The following is a 23,213-nucleotide window of genomic DNA, read 5'->3' on the forward strand; positions in this document are numbered from 1 at the left end:
GCCACTTCAGGGGGCCAGACTGGGCCCATCCCTCTGTCGTGCCACAGCCTTTGGGCAGTCAGCCCTCACCTCTCAGGGGCCTGCCTGGGCCTGTCCCTGGGGCTCACCAAAGAGATCAAGAAAGAAGGAAGGAAGGTAGGAGAGAGGCAGTTCCTTCAACGGAGCTCAAGCAGGCTGGGCTCCGGCCCGCTCCCTAAGAGCGCCAAGAAGGCCCCTCTGAAAGCATTTCTGACCTGCCACCTACCGGGAGCCTTTAGAGGAGGCAACAGGGGGAAAAGGAACAGCACGACCTACAAACAAACAGACCCATCGGGCAAACACACACGCATGCGAGCACACGTATGTGGACCCGGGATACACACGTGTACACGCAAACAGCTGTTCAGGACACACTCATGCCCGTGTGCACACACCATCTCCTACCTCCAGCCTCACTTTGTGTTCTCTTCTCATCCGCTCTTAGGGGGTGAGCTAAACTCCAGAAACACACACTGTCATTTGTCACACCTTATAGCACGCCCACAATACACACACACAGGCTGAATGCAGAATCAATACGCACGCTGTGACCTAACACATAATGTGAGATGCACACACCACACCACCCCACACTCCCTCCAGGGACTAGAGACACACCCCCCAGGAGGAACACAGCCCCCTTTTGCTATCTACCCATCTATCGGTCTCCTGTTTTCTAAACCTACACTCACAAGCCTTTACATATCCACGTGTGTTACAAACACACTTCTATACAACACAGAGCTTCTTTTACCTGACAGCTGCATCCCCCAAAGGCCATGTATACAATGATTTCCTTAAATAAACTGAATCACGTGACATTTATGGTGGGGAGGGGAGCTGGCTAGGAAGGGACCCTCAGGAAAACCCTTGGACTCTCGAGGGCAGCCTGTGTCCGGATCTCTTCGTCGCAGTGTGCTGGGGCCCTGGCCGGTCAGCACACTCACCTCTCCAGCTCCTGCACAAACAAGGAGGCACATCACCCGACATGGCGGGGATTCCAAACCCTATTCCCACCTGCCACAAATGTGGGTCGTGCTATGCTCAGGAAGGTCAGACGACCAAGTACAGCCTGCTGCCTGCATGAGTCTCCCCTCTCCTGGCTTCGCAGAGGGTCCCCTGGGGACTCACTGGCCTTTCTTTCTCGGCTGCCCTTCGCTTTCTGCTGATTCATCTGTGCCCCTCACTTGCCATCATGGGCCCCTCCAGGATCAGCCCCAGGCCCTCCACACTCCTCTCTCTTCTCCCTCACTCCTCCATGAGAGTGCACTTTCGCGGCTAAGGGACCCTCAAACCTGTATTTTCATCCCTGGCCTCTTCCCTGGGGGCCAGTCCTGCACTCCCAGCCGTGCGCTCTGCAATCACTCAGCTCCTGACACCCAGTCCACCACTAAAGCCGCATCTGACATCTCCACCCGCCGCAACAAAGCTCCCATTTCCCTGCCTTCAGCAAAGGCACTGCTTTCAACCAGCGCTTCCTGAACACCCAGCTTGTGCCCCACACTCTGCCAGGCTCCAGAGAGGCCAAGAGTTAGCCACGTGCCAGACACCGTACAGACCCTCAATGTGCGTTGTCCGCATCAGCTTCCCAGCAGCCCTCACAAGCTTGGTGTGTTACCTACCTCCTTTGTAAAGAAAAGGACACTTGCCCAGGAGCACAAAATCACCTCTGCCTTTGTCCACTGCGCTCCTAGGTCATCAGAGCCCCCATGCTCACCCCTGACCCCCGGTTTCCTTCATTAGCCTCCTGCTGTTTGGTCCCTCGGCCCATGCCCAGCCTCGCTCTTGGGCACACGTACCAGGCACACCTGACAAGTACTGCCATGATCAATGCACATGCACACACACGGTCAGAACTTTTCAGTAGCCTGGGTACAAACCTCTCTTCTGTGCTCCTGACCTGCCTTCAGAGAAGCTTGACCTGAGTGTCTCATGGGCTGAATGTCCTCATGTCCAAGATGGACCTCAAAACCCTCGCCCCTGCAAGCCCGTTCCTCTTGCCTGCACTCCCGGATCAGGTCAGACACCCAGAAATCAGCCTTGCTCTTTTTTTTTCCACACCAATCACCAGGTCCTATCAGTTCCAACTTGTAAAACTCTAAAAGCTCGACTCGACTCCTAGAAACACTTTTCATCCCTCCATCACCATCAGCAAAGCCCCAAGGCCAAACCCTCATCAGATCCTCTCCTCGGAACGTTAATAAGCCTCTTAAAGGATCTCCCCCTACAGCCAGCCTTCTTATCCTGCAAGTCACAGTCCAAGCACCACCAAAGTGGTCCAACTGAGTCACGACCCTGCTTAGAACTCTTCAAGGCTTCCCAGGGCCTACAGGATCAAGTCCAATCTTCTCAGGAAAGTCCATTTGGGTTTGACCATGCCTCCCTCCAACCTCCTTTCCTGCGACAGTCCGGGCTTCAGCCACACCCAATTTCTCCCCCTTTCCCTAATATGCCGCGTCTCTACACATACCATTCCCTCCGCTTGAAACACCCTTCCCCATCCTCATTCCTCTCACCCTCAGCTGCCTGAGAAAGTCGACTCCTGCTCTCAGACCAAGTCAGTATACATTGGTCTATGTTCTGAACTGACCTCCTAGCCATCCTTCTTTTGTGCCAGTTCTCGATATGTAGCTCGGGTTGTTATTTCACTTATCGCATCTCTATTGCGATTGTGTTTCCACGTCTGCTTCCTGGCTGGACTGTGAGATCTCCAAGAGGAAGGACAACGTCTCATTCATCTCTCTATATCCAGCTGCTTACACAGTTCCTGGCTCAGAAAAAGGCATGCCTGTGTTTGTTGAATGAATAAAAAATAAGAAGTGAACACTTCTCACTTACCCAGCACTTCAAATGTGCCTGGCTTTTTCCATGCCTCGTTTCCGTGCTACCTCATCAACAGATACTACTAGTACTCCCTTGTAAAGACGGGGAAATCAAGGCTCAGAAAGTGGAAGAAACTTACCCAAGGTCACACTGCTGGTGAGGGACAGAGTCAAAATCTGAACCAAATCTGTCTGGCTTTAAAAGTTTCGATGGGCTGCATTCTTGGCCTGAAGTTCAGGACTTCTAGAAGCTGGCTTTAATCTACAGTTCTGATTTTATTTCCCATAAAGCACAACCATCTTGGTCTGATACACTCGACTCATACCCTCTGGACTCCTCATTTAGAACATTTTCCTGGCAGGGAAACCCTGGTCTTTCCTTTACCTCCACAAATCTCACTCAGTCATCCTTCAAGATCTAGCCAATTCCCACCTCCTCCTTGAAGCCTTCTCTGACCACGAGGGTTAATAATCATCGTAGCATTTATTGATCACGTAGAATAGTGCCTGGCACGTTGTAAAGGATTTCCATGTATTAACTCATTTAGTCTTACAACAACACATGACCTCCATTTTACAGAGTAGGACACTGAAGAACAATGCATCAGCAAACTGTCCAAGTTCACACAGCTAGCAAGTAGCAAAGCCGGGACTAAACCCGTCAGCCCGTGCTCTTAACCATTCTGCCACAGGAGGCTTTCCTTGGGAGCATCTGTCTCATCTCTGGGACCTTACAGCAGTCGCTCTCTGCACAGCTCTCTCTCGAGCTGTCCATCCCATTCTGCCTAGAGCCGTTTCCAACAGCAGAAACTGTCAGGACCACAGGTATTAGATGTTAGAGCTGACAGAGTGATTCCACATATGTGACTTCATTTACTCAACTTTCATACACACAGGTCTTGAGTGCCTCCCCCGAGGGCATAAATGGCATTGCCTTGGCTAACATGAACTGGGGATTCCAGCAGATTCATTATCAAGGACAGGGATGAAGACCAGAACCAAAGAAAAGAAACAGTCCTGAGCAGCCCAAACTGACACGATAACAGTTATGCGTTAAAAACTGTTATTTTCTCATAGGAGAGCCTCTCAGACCCAACCCAGAATCCACTCCTTCTTAGCGACATACAATTCTAACATGCTGGGAATGCTGATTTCCAAGTTCACAAATAGAGAGAGAGAGAGAGGGATATGGATTGTTACCTGACAACTCCTCCTCAGGGCAGAGGTGGAAAAACTAGAAAAAGCTAACATAAGAACTCAAAAGTCAGGCATCATTTCAGGCAGGGACAAACCTCAACAAAGGAACCACTGTGTGACAGTCCGGCGCAATACCTGAGGGGAATAGAGACATCCTGAGTCATCCAGAAAAGGTTAAATCACATTCCAAATATGCTTAGGGAGGCAGAAAGGTGTGCAACATATTTTTAAAAGATTTCCATCTGAAATGTTGTAAACGCTAGTGAGCGGGTATTTTAATGGGATAATGCCCCACTTTCCTGGGTGAGTTCCTCCCCGCGCTCCCAGCGGGCTCCGGAAGCCCGTGAGTTTCCTGATCGATTTCCACTGCCCTCTCTCACTGCTGGGACGACAAATACAGGAACACCCTCATCACGTAGTGGCTGAAAGGAGAAGCTGTGGCCCAAGGAATCTGGGGTGGTTGCTGGTTTCTAACGAAACGCTGTCCCTAGGCACCTCCAGTAAGCCATATGCAGGTCATCCACGGACACAGCTGACTGACTGACTCTCCTTTTCGGAGGCAGCATGGAGAAGGTGGGGGGCCCCGGAGCCAGGTCAGTTCAGATCCTAGCTCTTACATCTCACGGGGTGGTCATGCCTTCAAGGCACCCAGCAAATGCCCACTAGCTGTGAGGCCCCGCTCTCTCCTCCCTTGACTGTGTGATCCAATTTACTCTTTGTTCTAACTGCTCCTTCCCTGAGTCTGCGGACACTCCTCCCCCTCTTCCTCCCAAATGAGCCCCCCCGAAGTCTCTTCACCTTCTCCTTGGCCACTTCATCTGATCCCAAAGCTTCAAATACTCTCTCCACATACGTGGCTCCCAGGTCTCTACCTGCAGCCCCACCTTCAACTCAAAGCTCTGGTCTCACACTTCCAACTGTCTGGATGCCTCCGTCCAGGAACACCAAGACAGGTGCATGATCTGTGGCTCAAAGCTGGTCCCCCTCCCAACTTCTCCCTCCCCGCAACTCCCACCGCCATCCTTCCGAGCAAGCAAACCTGAAACCTCATCACCTCTGCCCCTCCCCGTGGGAAAGGCAGAGTCCTGCAGCTTCGGTCTCAGCGACAGCTCTCAGCCACTGTTGCTGCTACTGCCACCACTGCCGCCACCACCCTTCCTTGCCAGTCCCCAAGACAGCCGAGGGTCAGAGCCCCAATATCGCTTTCCTGAACCGTCTCCCACTGATCCCTCCACCGCATGACTCTGCCCTCCATATTCCATTCTACCCTTCACTCCCAGCTTCCAAAACACAGTTCTTCTTATTCACGTGCCTGCTCAAAATTCTTTTGTGGCTCCATTTACCAATACTCTATACACAGCATCCAATAAATGTTAGGTGAATGATTTAAGTCAAAATTCCAAGATCTGGGGAATTCCCTGGTGGCCCACTGGTTATAACTCCGTGCTTTCACTACCAGGGGCCCAGGTTCGATCCCGGTTGAGGACCTAAGATCCCACAAGCCTCACGGCACGCCCCCAAAAGAGAAAAACTCCAAGACCTGGCCTCATCCTGCTTCTCCTGCTATAGATTCCACTGTTTTCCCTGTACTCCTTGGTGCCCCTCTAAGGACATGATGTACATTTCCCCCTTCCACGCCTTTGTCCTCACTAGTTCCATTGCTTAGCGTGACCTCCCCACACCGAGTTTACTGATCAACGTTCAAGGCCAATCTTAAATAGTATGCCTTTTATTATTAATCCCCTGACTTGTAAATTCGCCCCTTCTTCAAAACCCCAAGAGTACTCTGTTATAATAACAACTACCATTCACACCACTAATTATGTACCAGACACTCATTTCATTCCCAAAACAAACCTGTGAGATAAGCATGCTTATCCCCATTTTACAGGTCAGGAAAAATTAGTCTGAAGGTTAGTACTCATCTGACTCACAGGCTGAGTGAGTAGAGAAATCAGATTCAAACCCAGATCTGAGTCTCAGAAGACTACGCTTTAATCACTAAGCTACACTGCCTCACTGCATCTCTTTGCATCTCACTGCATATGCCATGCTGTTCTTTTGTTATTATTTATTGAGCACTTTCTACGTGCTGGGCACTATTCTAAGCACCGTATGTGAATTAGCCAATTTAATTTCCATAACAACTCTGTAACGTAGGTACTATTACTGTCCCCATTTTACAGATAAAGGAAACCAGGGCAGAGCCGGCTTAAGTCCAAGGTCACTGCCCAGACAGCCAGACTACAGCATCTGTGCTCTTAACCACACCCTGGACTGCTTTTTTATCTGCTTCCCCAATTAATCAGGCAACTCCCTGAGCAGTGTCTTCTTCATGTCTGACTCACCTTCAGCCCCCAACACAAGGCTTATCACCAAAGAGGACTTGACAACAATCTGTTGAATTAAACTGCCAACAAACCTACAAAATACGAGACCCATGCGTCTATCTCCCTGCCACACACGCATTACCACTGGTTTCATTTCTCCCCCAAGCGAGGTATGCACCTGACATTCCATCGTATACATATACATCCCCACTCCACTCGAGGTATCCCACACACACCTGCATACTCTTCTTCCTTGATCACTTTTCAGCCCTTTCCCCCCACACGAGTGACATGAGGCGGAGTTCACACCTAAACCAATGCAAAATCCCAGTCTACTTGATCCCCACTTCGGCAGACAATCAGCAGCAGTATACACACTCAGTGACTCATACTTAGCTCTGTCTTCAATCACCTGTGGCCAGAGCCCCAGAGAAAAGAAACAGATTTCCTAGCATGGAGGCTCTCAGTCAGCGGTCCCAGGAAGGCATTGGCAGGGCAGGGGGCGGGGAGTGTGGTCCAAAGGATCCACAAATCCATATGTACATCGAATATCTGAAGGCAGACTGGCATGTCTTCCATGTAAAGCTAAAACTATCTTTCCTAATGTATACTTGATTAACCACGATGGCAAATATAACATCAAAGCCACCTAAAAGCTTTCCTGGGGGCTTCCCTGGTGGCGCAGTGGTTGAGAGTCCGCCTGCCGATGCAGGGGACGTGGGTTCGTGTCCCGGACTGGGAAGATCCCACGTGCCGCGGAGCAGCTGGGCCCGTGAGCCATGGCCGCTGAGCCTGCGCGTCCAAAGCCTGTGCTCCGCAGCAGGAGAGGCCACAACAGTGAGAGGCCCGCGTACCGCAAAAAAAAAAAAAAAAAAAAAAAAAAAATCCCCAATCTCAGAAGAAGTTGCGAACCACTCAAAGCAGATAATAATGAAGTAAATGTAACTTCCAGGGAAGCTTGAAGACTCTGGCCCTCATCTGGAGCCAGACCTATTCCCCTTAAAAATCTTCCAACCCTAACCCCAACACCCAAGGGTGGAAGCTCATTCCTGTCCTCTCTGGCTGGATGGGAATGTACTAAAAGAAGTGTAATGAGCACAGAATATTACAAAAGCTGCCCAGGAAATAAGGAACAAATATAAGGGGAGGGAATGAGGTCATGGGTGGGGAGGAGAATCAGTAGAGCTGTCACTGTGCCTGTCATCGCCAGATGTAATCAGTGTTTATCAGTGTTTATAACCACCATGGCCACCTACAACATATATCTGAAAATACACACATACATCGTTTCATATACACATACAGCCTTACCCCAAGCCTTTATTCTATCAAATACTTGTTAATATCTCTTCAGTCATTCCACAGATCTTTATCAAACACCCATGAAGTGCCAGATGAATATCCCTCCCTTTTTATCATAGACAAAGCACAACTCCTTCCACAGATGTCACACACACACACACACACACACACACACACACACACAGTGGGTCAGATACGCAACTGCCTCTCACAGCTCCAACACAGCTGCCACAAACATACAACTGATACACATCCATCACATATACACATGATACAACCATCCCTGTCACGCACAGGGACCCAAACACATCTCAGACACACAACCACACAATGCGCTTTCAGAAGCGCACATCTTGTATGGCTTACTGGGAGCCTCTGGCCGATGAATCCTTTCAGGGAATTAATACAAAGGCTCTGGTTGACCAGGGGGCCTCTGGCTGCATTTTTCATACACCCAGGCCAATTCTGCCACAGTGAGACCATGGACCAGTAGCCTCTCTGTAGCTCAAATTTCCCTCCCATCAAGTTAGAAGGGTGGTTCATCCTATTTTCTTAGGAAGGCTTGGAGGGGAGGGGTCATAGGGACCAGAGAATCAAGTTAAAGGTCATGAAAGATTCCTCATAAAGTCCAGGTCTTACTGAGATCTCACATGAAAATGCATGCACGTGGATACCTACACAAGCACCCACACCCTTACACTTGTGTCCTACTCACTCTACTAGGCACAGCACTTCTATTTGCAAACACTACTTTTCAAACAGACCATTCACACGTAACATACACACTGCCAGACTCACGCACCACCGCGTGCAAGCAAACATGCACAGACACACGATTTCACAGTTTAGGGAGCACCTGCACTCCTTGGAGAAAAGGTGAGAAGGTGTCAGATTCACTTAATACACACAGTTCCTGAAGATACATCACCCAACCTTGTACAAACAACTCCCAAGAGCCATCCAAAACCTTCCTTATATATTCCTCTACCACAACTGCAGATACATAATCAAAATACACACTTCCCAAGCCCAGAGCCACACCTGCAGATGTGGCTCCTCCCATGGCTGTAGGCAGGTCCCAGCCAGTAGGACACCATCCCCAAAGCAGTCCCAGGGCCGTGCTGGTCTGTGGGCACACTCACTCCTCAAAGACCCTACCTCTTGAGGGCAGACACACACGCAACTGCTAAGTACTCCAGCTTCTAGAGGTGCTGGGGGAGCGGAACGCTCGTCTGTCTCCACACATCTGCTAGAAAACGGCTGCCACAGACCAGGAGGTGCACGCGCCCCGTCCCCAAACTGATGGGGAACCTCTCCCTGACTCCCCAGCCAGACCAAAGCACAACAGGGGCCTCGAAATCCCTCCTCCCCCACCCCCTCTAAAACCACAGCCCACGCCAGGCCTGGCGCCACCCTCGCCTTGTCCCCTCACTTCGCCCACTGCAGGCTCTTGCAGCCCGGGAGCCTGCGGAACCTCTCCCTCCCTTGACCTCCTTTTGAAGTCCCAATGCCGCACCCAATTCCATATTCCAGAGTCCTCACCACTCCTCTCCAGCCCTCCAGTCACCCTTCCAAACCCCACGCTCGCGAGGCCTCCACTTCCAGTTTCTCACCCGGGAGAGACGACCAGCCATTTTTTTTGTCCATCAACAAAACCAGCAACTCTAATCACGAGCCTGAGAGGCCTCGGCCACCCTGTCCCTCGGGCTTCCTTCACTCTCAAAACACTCGGTTCCCGCCCTCCTGGCGCGTGCGGTCACCCTGGCGAACCCCACTCGCCCTCACCCGCCCTCGCAAGCGCCGCCCTGCCCTTCTCGCCGCGCCAACCGCCCTCCGTCCGGGTCCCTCATCCTCTGGTACAGTGCCGGCCTCTCAGACAGTACTTCCGCCCACGCGCTAACCCTCAGACTGCGGCCCCGCCCTCCTGGGCCGACCACGCGCCCGCCCCCTAGGCCCCGCCCGCGCCGACCCCACCCACGGCCCACGCAGGCCCCGCCCCCCCTCGTGTGGACCCTCTCCACAGCCCTACACAGCTCCGAGCGGTACAAGCCCCACACACCGTCTTCAGGACTCCTTCACAGGACTCCCACCGTCCCCGCCCACAAGGCCCCACCCACTGCATCACATAGGCCCCGCCCACAGAGAGCACATCCACCAGCCCTCACGGGCGCCTCACAATCAGTCACCCACCCGATCCACACGCCCGCAAGGGCCGGCCCTCATCCTCTCGCTAGCTGGACCTGACTACACAGTCCTACCCACAGGTCGTCACAGGACCTTCACTAGGGGACTGGGAGAGGGGCACTGGATGGGCTCACGAGGCCGCGCCCACACGGGCCGCGCCCACACGGGACCCGCAGGCCGGCCACGCCCACGCCAAACCTCAGCACCCGGCAGCTCCTGCAGCTCACCGGCTGACCGTGCGCGCCCTCTCATTAGGACAGGCGTCCTCACACGCCCCTCCCAACTCGCGTGCTGGTACACACTCTCACCCGCCCCCATGTCTGAGCCCGCGGGCCGCAGGCGCCCCTACAGGCCCAGACAACTCTCCCGCCCCTCACTCCGCGCCCAGGCACCAGCGGGGGCTCCCCCCAGACTCACCTTCGCTGCAGAACTTGCCGCCGAAGCCCGTGTGGCTGCAGTCGCAGCCCACCTCGCCGGGAGCCAGCACGGTGCAGAGGCCGCCGTTGGCACAGGGGTTGCGCGCTGGCGCGCACAGCGGGTCGGCTGCGGCGCCGCGCAGGCCCTGGCTGCCCAGCAGCGCGGGGGGCCGCTCGCCCAGCTTCAGGTTGGCCAGGAGGCCGCTGAAGGGCGGCTCGTACTTGACGGTGCTGAGCGTAAGCGCCGAGAGTCTCACGTCGGGTGGGATGCCTCCCACGAACAGGTCGCTGGCCACCTGCATCTCGCGCCGCTTCGAGCGCACCTCGGCGGCGCGGGCCTCGCCGTCCACCGCCAGGGCTGTGCGGCGCGCGTCGCGGGTCAGCAGCACCATGTGCCAGCGGTCGTCGGCCACCAGCGTGTCCAGCTGCAGCGTGGCGGGCTCGGCGCACGAGAGCGTGAAGCGCAACCGCAGGCGCCCTTCCACCAGCAGCAGCTCCAGGAAGTCGCAGTCGCCGCCGTCGTCCAGGTAGAGCAGCAGCGCGCGAGTAGCGTTGGTGCGCAGGCTGAAGCTGAGCTCGCCGCTGCTCGCCGCTCCGGCCCAGCGCGCATAGCGCGCCCACTGCCCCGGGCCGCCGCCGAACTCCAGGCCGCTCGCACCCGCCGCCAGCGTCAGCAGCATTAGCAGCGGCAGCGACGGCGGCCGCCACGGGTTCCCAGGCGCCATGCCTCCGGCGGCCCCGGCCCCGCCCGGCCCCCGGCCCCGCTCAGGCTTCAGAGCCGCGGGCTCATGGGGCGGGGAGGGGGCCGGGCGCCCCCCGCGCCGAGCGGGGCTCCCTCGCCGGCTCACAGTGCCATGGGCCCGGCCGCAGGGCGAGGCGAGCAGAGGCCCAGGTGCCGGCTTCCACGGACTGAGGCGGAGGCGCCCCTCCCCCGCTGCGGGCTCCGACGGAAGATGGGGGAGGGATGCCTGCAGGGAAATGGAGAGGAAAGTGTTAATGAGGGGCTCGGAGGAGGGGAGGTGTCGGTGTCTGGCTCCCCCCTCACACCAGCAAGAGCTCAACTGTTTCCCTTTAGGACTGGAGGAGCCACCCTGACCTGGAGAGGGTCTCAAAACAAGAGACACCACCATGACGGGAGTACTGGGGGCTCAACCCTGGGGGCGGGGGAGATGACACTCGCTAGGGGCATTATTGGTTTAAGATGTAGACAGGTAGGGAGGTAACACCTTCGTGTCCAGTAGGAGCCCAACCCAGATGCCCTCACCCCCGCCTCCCATCAGGACCAGGGCCAGCTCCTGTGGATGAGGCCTAAAGACTCCTTCAGCTGGTGACCACAGCCCCTTCCTCTTTGAGACACCCAACCCCTGTGCGTGGCTCCCACCACCAGCCACGGCTCTCTCTCATCAGTTCCTGATGCTGGATAATGAAGTTGCTAAATAATTCATTAGGATTAATTAAATGCCAGTTTGTCAATGGTATCACTGGGTAACCTGGCTGGAAGGGGGCAAGGGAGAGAAACCAGCCAGGACCCAGGCAACCAGACCCCAAGCCCTCTCCATCCATGCAAAGAGACAGGCGTCTGATTCCGTGTCTCCACTTACCCAAAAACCACACTCACCCCTTCCTGGGCCCCAACCTCCTGCTCACCAGCCCAGGTTGTTCCTGAACCTAAATGTCTGTCACCCTCAACCTCCAGCTCCCAGTCTTCAGCCTGAGATCTGCTCCGATAACTGGGTTCTCTTCACCCCTCAGTTCCACCCTCCTCCTCATCCAGGGCTGGGGGAGCCACCAGGAGGCAGGCAGCCTCATTTGCATAAAATTGCCTTTCTGAAATGATTACCCTTGTAACGGGCTGTCAGAGAGCAATTTATACCCCACGCCGGGGAGGGGAATTTGCATCTCGTTAAACTCTGAGTCGTAATTATTTATATCCAACAACCCTCCTGAATATTGCATTGATTTTATTTTGGGGAGGGAGGAAGGGAAAGAGGTGGGGAGAAGCCTGAGAGAGAAGCAGAGAAGGACCATAGTTTAGGAAGAGACAGGGAAAGACTGAAGGGGAGCGTGGAGAGGAAGAAGAGAAATCGCATGAAAAGGAAGAGTAATTGAGGAGAAAGGTGGCCTGATGGGGAGAAAAGGAATGAGAAGATAGAGAAAATTAAATTCCAAATTCCAACAGCATTTGTCAAGGCCCTGGATGCTGAGCACTTTTACAAATGTCATTTTACTTAATCAGTCTGGGATGTCCCATTATTCCCATTAACCATTGGGGAAGCCCACATAGAGAAGTCTAGGGACTTGTCCAAGGTCACACAGCCAGTCAGCAGGGAACAGGGACTTAGATCCACATAGGTCTGACTCCAGCAACTCAACGAAAGAGACAAAGGGCAGGGCAGCCACAGTCGTGGTTCAGAGAGGTGTGAACCAAAAGAAGAGAAGAGGGGTGACTTGGAGAGAGAGAAGGTTGGATGGGTGTGGTTCCTCCCTACATGGGAGGAAGTTGGGGTATGAAGGGGGAGAGAGAAACCTAGGGACCCCCCGAAAAGGCCAGAGTGAGGGGGGTGAGCAGAGAGTCACGGGAGGGCAGGATGGTTGGAGTGATATGTATGCAGAAAGAAGATGGGGCAGAGAAGGCCTCAGGAGGCTGGCAACAGAGAGAGTTTGGGGAGCCATCTCCAAGAGACCCTCCAAATCCAGCTCTCAGGTCCTTCCATCTAGCTCCTTCTGACTGCTGCCCCCCGACTCCTACAGGCTCCAAGAGGGTCTCAAGTGTCCTGCCCCAGCACCCCTCCAAGGGCTGCCCCAGGGAGGGAGGTGTTCCAGGCAAGCAGTCCCTTCTCTCTCCAAACACTATCGCAGTTATATATAGCTTTGCCACTGCCTCTCCTCACTGGGTAATAGAGATAATTAACATGCGCGGGCTAATTAGCCAATCAAATTAAATGCAGCACCTGCTCCCAGCCTGATTGACGCCCTTACCCCCACACGCATGCACACTCACCCCAGCCCAGGGCAGGGGAGAGGGACCCTCAGGCTTGGGGGAGGGAAAAGCCAAACTCTCCCTCTTCTTCAGAAGGAGCAGCCAGAGACCCCCAGCAGAGGCACGGCTCCGGAGGCCGGAGAATGGCAACCTCCCTCCCTCCCCGACCCAGGGTCTCAGTCTCAGTCTGGCCTTGCCTCTGAGCAAGGCCCCCACCCCCTCCTCCAGACGCTATTTTGGGGAGGGAATTAATTAGCTATCGATTTCTGCTGGCAGAGGGAATAGGATTTCGTGCTGCTGTCCGCTCACTCCTCAGCTCAGGAAAGGGAGGGGATTAGTTCCCCTGCCCCACCCCCAGCCCAGTCCCTCTGTCATAGTCACATCCCCCACCCTCTAGAGGGTGGCAGAGGGGTTCCTGCCGGCAAAGCCAAGGGTCAGGGTCCCCCTCATTCAGGAAGTTGGCAGAGGACAGAAAGAGTGAAGGCTGATGGGGCGGCCTCCAGAGGCTGGGAGGCAGACGCCTAGGTCCTAAAAGCCGGAAGGAATGTTACCTGGCTGGGGGATGGGAGCGGCAGTGGCAAAGTGGGTAAGAGTCCAGGAGGGGATGACTCTATCAGTCTTTGTGTGCCCAGATGTGGAGGAAGAGTGTGACAAGGGAGGGGGTGCTGTGCGCAGGCACGTGCCTGCTAGCGCCTGCCGGGGCAGAGGCTGGGCTTCTGCGGTGCCTCCGGGAGGGGCCGGGGCAGGGTCTGGGTCTGCCGCCCCTCAAAGCTCATTACTCATTCTCCCCACAGCCTGCAGCTCTGCAGCACAGGCCTGCCTAGCTCAGCGCCAGGGGCACAGGGGCTGCAGAGCTGGCCAGGAGGAAGCCCCAGCCCTCCCTGCGTCCTCTCTCCAGGGACCCGGGGACCAATGAGGCAGCTTCAGGCTTGCGAGGCAGAGATAGCCCCAAGAGGAGTGTGAGCTAAGCGGACACCCGGGTCCTTTCCACCCCACGCCACCTACAGTTCCCAGCAAACCTGCTGCTCTTCACCATTCCTGTCCCCTCCCTTCAGACTCCCCCCTCCCCAGGACCAAGCTTCTGCTGACCCAGCCTTCAACCCACCCTTCCTCCCAGGACGCGGGGGCTTCCTGCTAACCTAGGAGGCTCCATCCTTCCTCAACTCCTGGTACGCAGTTCTCCGGCCTCAGGTCTCCTCCCCCTGGGCCCGGGCCACGGCCTTGCACAATTACATCAGGTAAACAGTGTCCCTGGAGTTGCACATGGCTCCTCCCCGAGGCGCATGCAGTACAGTGGAAGCCCCCCTGCACCCACAGTGTCCAGGAGCTGCTCCCCAAGGTCGATTCTTCTCCAGTGCCTACTGCCAGTGCAGGGACATCGCCAGAGCAGCCTCGGGATATCCTGCCTGCTGACTGATGTCAGCGCACACTGCCAGCCACTGCTGGCCCAGGGCCACTGCTCCTCTGGGGAACAGACCTCTTCCCCGTAATTGGGGATCCTGTACCCAGTCAGCTCCCTAGCACCCGCTACCCACAGGTGGGCTCTGCAGCCTTGAGCCAGCGGTGATGGGAGTTAGAGAGGTTGGGGGTGGGGTGACTCAGCTGCACGCAGGGCCTCAGCCCACTCTCTTCCCCCACAGAATCCTGTCCCACCGATTCTTTCTGGGTCCTCCTAGGCTGACGGCTTCCTCCCCATCTTCCCATGGCCAGGCCAGTGCCAGTGTGGCATCTGGGCTGCAACTTTGGGGCTTCCCAGTGTGCATCGGGTGCCAGGCTGGACCACCACGTGCACTTTCTTACATATCCTCCAGTTCTAGGAGGTATTTTTGTCACCCCAGGCTTACAAACAGGGACTCTGAGCTTCAAATGATGGATTCATTTGCCCAAGTGCAGGTACGGGGCCGGCTGGCTCCAGCATCTATGGCCTTCCTTCTACCCTGCACTGTGCACAGGCCACAGAGCTCACCCTTCTCCGACCCAACCTTCACAGGAGCCACTGCCCTCTTCAGACAAGCCAGACTCCGAGTCTGCCCTGGGGGCTGAAAGACACAGACCTCAGAGCTCATGGAGTTTACCCCTCTCGTTTTCTCTGAGGTGGAAACGGAGTCCCAGAGAGGGGCAGTGACTGACCCAGGGCCATAGAGAAGAGCAAGGCTAAAATCAAGGTCGCTGGCCTCCCATTCTAGATGCTTCCCCTGTATCCACTATTCTACTCCCGGGCCTTCTAGCCTGACCAAAGGCCTAGCCCCATACCACCAGCACAAACTGAGTAAATGGATGTGAATTCCAGGGTGAGATCGTCTGTACCCATCCCGGCAGAGCCCCTGGTCAGGGGTCTTCTCCCAGCATCCACTCAGCCCCTTCTCTGGCCACATCTACACCACACACACATACACACACACACACACACACTTCCAGCCATGGGAACACCAGCTTCCCTCTGGCTCTCCTCACGCCAGCTCCCTCTCTCGCCAGCTGGGAGTGTAACAGCAGGGGCCTCCCCCAGACATCAGGGAGGAAGAGCTGGGTTTACACACATTCTGGTGGCCCCAGAAGGCAGCCCGTGGACAGGTGGGAGAGTACGTGTTATGGGGAGGGAGATTTTGGCTCGAGCTAAAGAGAAACTTGCCGGCAATGCAAAACAGCCAACAGTGGAGTAGGCTGCCTCCGGGAGGGGTGGGGGGGCGGTGAGTTCCCAGTCTGTGGAGGTGTGTGAGCTGAGAAAGGATGACTACTGCTCAGAGATGCTCAGGAGGGGCTCTTGAATCATACGGGAGGGGGCATCGAAGTGCTTGAGCTCTGAGGGCCCTTTCAGTTGCACAAGGTGTTTTTTGGAGGGTCCCGTTTCCTCCCTAAAACCTCAGGCAGGATTGGTGGGCTGCGAATAGGCCCTACCCCCTCTTCCTCCTCCCTTCTTCCAGCCCTGATGACCTAGAAGTGACCAGGGAAGACCTTGGGCAAGTCCAAGTCCAGCCACATGTCGGCAGAGGGCAAAAGCAAAAGTGAGATACTGCAGTGATTAGAGGCACTGACTCAGGGGCCTGGGTTCCTTCCAGCTCTACCCCTTTCTAGCTGTGTGACCTCGGACCAGTTGCTTGGCTTCTCTGGGCCTCAGTTTCCTTACGTGTAAAATAGAGATATTAGTAGTCTGTCAAAATTGAGTTAATATATGTAAAGCATTTGAAACAGTGCCTAGCAGAGACTAAAGTGGAAAAGTAGGTATTGTATTAATAATCACTTTTAAAACTCCTCCTCTCATCATTTTACAGTTTGCAAAATTCCATGTGTCTCTTGTTTCCTTTGGTTCTCACCAAGGCCAGATGAGAGAAGTAAGTAATGCAGGCCTTATAACTGCCCCCTTTGGCAGATGGGGAAAGTGACACTCAGAGAAGAGAAGGGGCCTCTGAGTGCCCATTTCTATGGGACAGGATTCTGTGGGGGAAGAAAGAGTTGAGATCCTGAGAGCAGCTGAGTCACTCCCACCCCGACCCCCTCCAGCTCCCATCACCGCTGGCTCAAGGCTGCAGAGTCCACCTGTGGGTAGGGGGTGCTAGGGAGCTGACTGGGTGCAGAATCCCCACGGTCACACGGCTTGTCAGTGGCAGCGCTGGGACTCAGATTTTGCCCACTGAGCCTTCCTCCACTCTGCTGAGCACCTCCTCCTACCTGGGAAGGTGGGAAAGGGATGAATGGGTCTGGAGACTAGTGGAGGTCCCACAGCAGCACGGCTGGGAGTGGGCAGGTGTGTGCGAGGGTCCCCCTGAGCAGGTGTTCGTGAAGGGGGCTGAGCACAAGAGTGGCAGCTCAAGATGTGCATGACGAGGCTGTTGCCAGGTGTGGGGGGTTGAGGAGATGGGTGGGCTGGGGACCGAGGTGCAAATGAATGACTCGGCAGAGTGGGAGCCGGAGCACAGGTGCCTAGGAGCTTGGGGGTAGTCAGTGAAAGGAGTGAGCTCACCCCCGTGCCCACCCTGTGCTATGCACAGCTGAGGGATGATGCCGCAGGTGGGTACACCCCAGCGATGTAGAGGATAGATGGTTTCCAGGGGTAGACTTGTGAGTAAGCAGGAGGTGCCTGGGAATTTTCCTAAAGGTACCCGTGACAGGTGTGTGCACGCGTGCCGTGGTGATGCTGGAAGTAGCTGCCGTTTACCGGGGGCATATGACAAAGTTCACAGAGTGCTTAGCACAGAGCCAGGCTCACAGTAGGTACAGAGTACAGGCAGACCTTGGAGATACCGCGGGTTCAATTCCGGACCACCACAATAATGTGAATATTGAAATAAAGGAAGTCACACGAATTTTTTGTTTCCCAGTTACACTACACCATAGTCTATGATACTGTAGTCATGTGTGCAATACCATCGTGTCTAAAAAGCAATGTACATAACCTTAATTTTAAATTACTTTTTTGCTAAATTACGCTAACCATCATCAGACAGCGCAGTGTTGCCGCAAACCTTCAATTTGCAAAAAACGCGATACCTGTGAAGCGCAATAAAACAAAGTGTGCCTGTAAATACAGTTGTTACTGTTATTATTGTCAGCATAATCATCTGGCCTAGTCCTCAGAAGAACCCCACGAGGTAGGTATGGGAACCCCCATTTTACAGATGAGGAAACTGAGGCTCACAGAGGAGCAGAGCTGAGCCCAGGCGGCCTCACTCTCACCCCACTCCACCGTGACAGCGGCAGAGACAGCTTTGTAAGGATCAAGGATCGGCACGGTGTCATGCAGATGCCAGATTATTTGTTGAATGAGTCTCCGAGAGCCATAGCCCACCGGTGTGGACGGGGCCAGGCCGGGAGCCGCCCCAGCAGACGGAGGAGCAGGGTGGGTGGCGTGGGCTCGCACTGTGGGTCGGGGTGTCCCCATGAGGGCTGGGAATAAATGGACAGCATGGCTCTGGCACCAGGCAGCGTGTGAGTGTGAGGATTAGTGCTGGGGGGTGGAGCGCCTAGAAACGGGAAGGTTCTGAGGACGGCAGGTGTGGCTGAGTGCTGGGCCAGACCCGGAGGGGCTGTGGCCGTGCACACCAAAGCCTGGGGCAAAGAGCTCAGGACCAAGAAGAGAACTGGTGCTTAATGATGGGGGTGGGATGCAGCTAGGAGGAGAGGGTGTGTCCCAGAGAGTGAAGGTATGTTGCAAGCATACAGATGTGCCTGAGATGGCTGTGTGAATCTGGGGAGGTGAATGGTTGCATGGGGGGCTGTGTGCACCTGAGGGTGTGGGCTGACAGTGCAGTGTTGGGGCTCTGGGGGCAGGTAGGGGCCATGAGCGTGTCACGTACAGGAGAGCAGGGCGCCTCGGGGAGGTCTCTGAGGCAGGCAGTGAGGTGGCAGTCTCTCTGGGCGGGGAGTGTAGGCGGTGTGCAGCCGGGAGGTGTATTGTGTACGCAGGTGTGTGTGCCTGTGTAGGTGTGTGTCTGGGTGGGTGCCACTGAGCATATGTATCAGTGTCAGGTTGTCTGTGTCACTGGCAAGGGTGGGCGGGAGGGAGCAGCTGGACCTGGATAGAGACTGAGGGCCTGGGAGGGGAAAGAGGTCCTCAACAGTCCCTCTGGAACCCAGCCCCCTCCTCTCAGGAACCCATAGTGTGGATTCAGCCCAGGCTGAGAAGCCAGCAGAGGCCCCGGCTCCTGGAGAGAACTCCCCAGCCATCCTCTGATGGCCGGCCTCTGCCTGTCGGTCAGTCCCGCCCACCCTGTGGGTATGAGGACAGGATGGATCTGAGAACACCTCCTCTAGCAGGAATGAAGGAACCCCCGAGCCTGACCCTTCTCCCCTGCCCCTAGAAAGATCCAGCCGAGTCTCAGATGCCAGCATCCCTGGAGGCATCCCTGGAGGCAGAAGAAGTTAGGGACCTGAGTGGCCAAAGCACCCACAAAACAGAAGGCTTTACGGTTAACAGATCAGCCGACCTCCCTCCTCTCTTTCTTCCTCTGTCTTCCTTCTCTCTGTCTACTTCTCTGGCGAAAGATAGAGAATGCAAAGCCCTGAAGTCTACCCTGCCCCAAAAGGAATACCCAGACACTGGGAAGGTGGACAAGAGGGAGGGGCAGGAATGAATGGGAGGTTCTCGCCCACCTGACCCCATCCCCCAACACATAAAAATCCAGAAGTGTTTGGAAGCCCCAAGGCAGCCAAGAGGACTGGAGACCCAAGACCCACACCCTAAGACTGATTTCATCACTCCAGGTCCGGACAGCTTCCCCCTTCACCTCCAGGTGCCAAGCAAGAGCCCCCTCCCAGCCCTTGCTGGTTCAGTGAGGCACCAAATGCCTTCACCCAGGACTCCGGTGGGGGCTGAGAGTAAAGAAGATAACAGCCGCCCACAGCCAATTTTTTCCTCTAAGGACCCATCAAGGCTTCAGGGGCCCATACCCCAGCCCAGAGGACCCAGGGCAGATGGCTCCTTCAGCTGGGGAGGAGGCTGGGACATGAGGAATGTTCCCCTCCTCTTTGGGGGCAGGGGAGCAAGCCCCGGGGCCCTGCAGCTTCCCCTCCCTGCAGCACTCTCTGACCATAACCCTGTCACCACCCCCAGCGTGTTCCCACCCCAGCACAGCCCCCTCCTACTGATTTCCCAGTCTCCCTCTCTCATCACCTCCAACCTTCCCCCGCAAGCTTCTGCTCCTCTCCCTCGGGCCCCCCATCTTTCCCGGCTCTCCACCAACACATGCCCATCTCTGCCTCTAGCACCTGGGCGCCTTCCCCTCTGCTCCCTCCCCATAACCTCCTCTCCCCTTGGCTCCCATCCCCCAGTAAAGCCTGGTCCTCCGCGGTGCCCCCCAGTATGGAGCCCTTGGCCTGGCCCTGCTCCCTGCCTTTCCACTTCTCTCCTTTCCCCTCTCCAGCCCCCTCTGCTTTTCCTAGGAAGGCCAGTTCCTCGCTGGTTTCTCCCCTGCAGACCCTTCAGGGCACAACGGGCTCCTCATCCCCTCTGGACGGGCACTGCTTCCAGCCCTTGGGGCTAGCATAGGCTGGGGACCCCCCTTCAGAGCCTCCCTCACAAGCCTTCCGGATGCCCCTCGTTCTCGCCCCATTCCTTCCCCTCAACGACCAGCCCTCCCACTCCTCTCCATTCACCCCAGCTCAGGGCCAGTGCCCCTTCCACAGGGAGCCTCCGACCCCCAACCCCCCAAGCCGTTTAGCCGCCTCGCTGTCACCCAGCCAGCCCTCTCAGCGCGGCAGCGCCCCCGCCCCCCAATCCGCCCTTCTTGCCTCCCCCGCCCCTCCAATCGTTGCCCTCCCCCAATCGGCTCTCGCCCCCCCCCCCCGTCCGTCTCCGCCGCAGCACCCCCCCGTACCTGGTTCTGGGGGCGCCAGGAGCAGGAGGGTGGGGATCAGAACCCCAGGGCCGCCCCGTCTCCGGCGGGTGGCAGAACCAGGGCCAGTGGTGTCTGCCGCCTCGCGCCTCTCTCGCTCCCCGCCGCGTCCCCGCCCGCCTGCCGGTCCGCCCGCCCCGCCGCGGTGCCGCTCGGAGAAGGATGCTCCGCGCGTCAGGGCGGCTGCTCCCGCCGCCGCATCCCTGCAACACCGACTGACGGCAGCATCAGCACCAGTTTCCGCCCCCCGGACGCGAGCATTGGATCACGCTGCGCTAACGGACGAGCTGCGCAGCCAATGCGAAGGCGCAGAAGCCGCCAGTCCCGCTGCTCCACAGGCCCACGCCCCGCGAGGGACCCAGGCGTCCCAGCCTCCCGGCCTCCGAGTTCTTCCCCGCTTCTCGAGGTCCTTAACCCTGGCGCCTGGGCCCCCAACCAGGCAGACCCCCCCCCAACCCAACCCCAGTGACTTTTCCGGAAACCCAGGCGCCCTAGCTTCTCGCCCTGGGATCCCGCATCCCCCGCCCCGCGGGCCCAGGTGGCAGCGCCCAGGGCTGGGGCGAGCCGAAGGGGAGGCTGTGGGCCCAGACTTGGGGGCCCGAAGGAGCAGGTCCTGTGCGGGGGCCCGGGCCGCAGCGCCCTCTGCTGGCAACGCCTTGGAGCGGGCCCGGGCTGCCCGGAGCTTAGGGACGCGGGCTGCTGGGGGCCCTTTCCAGCCCTTGCCTGGCTTCCGCCTCCCACTGCCCAAAGGCCCCCTGACCTCCCCTAGAACTGAGGAGGGCTCTTTCCTGGGAAAAGGACAGAGGCGCGGTGGGGGAGGGAAAGGCAGAGATGGGGGCGGGGTAGACCTAGGGGCTCGGGGTTTCCCAACCCTGCCTCATGGGAATCCCAGAGTTTGAAGCCTGATTTCCAGTCCTGCCTGGAACTCTGGACTGGGATAGGAGTAGGTTGAGGGGTAGGGGCGTGGATGCACACTGCCCGGACCACAGAAGGGAAGCTGGCAGCAGCTCACTTCAACCAGAATTTTCAGAGTGAATGTGGTGCTGGGGTGAAGGTCTTCCCTGTGAGGGCGTCTGCATCACTATGCATGGGTATGAGTTTGGAAAGAAGGGGACCCCCTTCACTCACTCATCCAACCCAAGGTGGACCTGGCACCTAGCGTGTGTATCACAAAGTTGGACACTGGGCTTCTGAATGAGGGAGGCAGTGTGTGTGTGTGTGTGTGTGTGTGTGTGTGTGTGTGAAAGACCATTCTGCCAGCTCACTCCAGGACCCTGATTTCTGTTGCAGGGTCCGTGATCTGCACAGCCAGTGGTAGTTGGCGCTTCCTTAGCCAGAGGCAACATGAAAGAACACTCTCATTCGACCACAAAGGCACTCGGAGGCGTACTCACAGCCATGCACACCTATCCATGTGCACATAGGCGTTCCCAAGGGGACACACAGGGACACGTGCAGAAATGCCCCCCATGGTACAACACCCACAAGAAGCATATACTTGCTCAAGAACATACACAGACTTATGCACACAGGTGCCTGAGGCAGATGCATGCCTTGGGGGGGAACAGGTGTACACAGGGGACCTGCCCACGAGGTCATCCTGCCCCCCGAGGCACTTTGCACAGAGTGGTCAATTACTGAGTAGATGCGTGGGGACACACCCCCCCACCAGAGAGCTCCCTCCCGGCCTGTAAGGGGATGAGAGGGGGACCCAGGCTGTAGGACCCTAGAGGTGGGAAGAGAGATCCCTGAGCCAGGTTCTAGACTTGGGGGGCCTACTCTGACCTTGGAGAGACCCTCAGGATGGCCCCACCAAGGCCACTAGAGGAGCCAGAGAATGGGAACTGCTGAGTCAGGGCCTGTGAATGTGAAATTGCCTCTCTGACCCCAGAGCCCACTGCCCTGCCCATCCCCCACTGCTCCTCTCCCTGCAGGCTACACACACACGTGCAGAGACGTGTCCAGCCAGGCAACAGGACATAGATGGGCACACAGACAGGCGCAGTGACTCACAGAGACTTTCTCTCAGACCCTTATAGATGGGTGTGGGAAGGGGTGGGGGGGAGGGCAGGGGCAGGGAGAGATGCAAGAGTGAGCACTCGTCTCTGGTCCCCACCCCCAGCTCCCTGGGCCACCTTTGCCCGTCAAGGGCAGGAAAGGTCACCTGGCAGCTGCTGCACCTCCCGGCCCCTCCCCCAGCTACAGTGATGTCTCCCCCCACCCAGGTCCAGGCTTCAGAGTACCGGATGTAGGTGGGACCCACCACTTCAAGACACCCCGCGAACAGGCACCCAGCCAACGTGGCCCTTCTCCCATGCGCAGTCCAGTGAGGACACACGGTGGAGGAAAAATGCAGCAAATACAGCATGCATGCCTGTGCACACACGCACACAATGTGAAGCTCATCTGCCAGATTCACACAGGCAACCATGAAAAGGCGGTCACACGCCACAGTCCCGGGGGAGCAGACCTGGGCACACATTTGCAAACACACACACTGGGAAGAGGCCAGGCTGGGGCTGGGGGGTGGCAGGGAGGGGAGCCAGCCGACCGGGCTGCAGGGATGGAGGCAGCGCAGGGAGCGAGCTGCTCTTCACAGCACAATCGCCGTCTGTTGTTATAGCAACTCAGCCCCC

At 56.6% G+C, this 23,213-nt stretch overlaps 1 protein-coding gene across 6 annotated transcripts in view; it reads right to left on the reverse strand.

Annotated features, from left to right (window-relative positions):
• NRXN2 (neurexin 2) overlaps positions 1-20,794 on the reverse strand; it is a 110,306-nt gene extending 89,512 nt beyond the window's left edge. For all 6 annotated transcript variants that reach the window (XM_032641053.1, XM_032641054.1, XM_032641055.1 and 3 more), the window contains exons 1-2: positions 20,560-20,794; positions 10,271-11,237 (exon numbers count right to left, since the gene is read on the reverse strand). In XM_032641053.1, the coding sequence (XP_032496944.1) occupies positions 10,271-10,994 (724 nt within the window). In that variant the 5' untranslated portion in view covers positions 10,995-11,237; positions 20,560-20,794. The remainder of the gene's footprint in view (positions 1-10,270; positions 11,238-20,559) is intronic.
• Positions 20,795-23,213: the final 2,419 nt, after the last annotated feature.

Source organism: Phocoena sinus, chromosome 8 (genome assembly GCF_008692025.1).
Source record: "Phocoena sinus isolate mPhoSin1 chromosome 8, mPhoSin1.pri, whole genome shotgun sequence".
NCBI lineage: Eukaryota > Metazoa > Chordata > Mammalia > Artiodactyla > Phocoenidae > Phocoena > Phocoena sinus.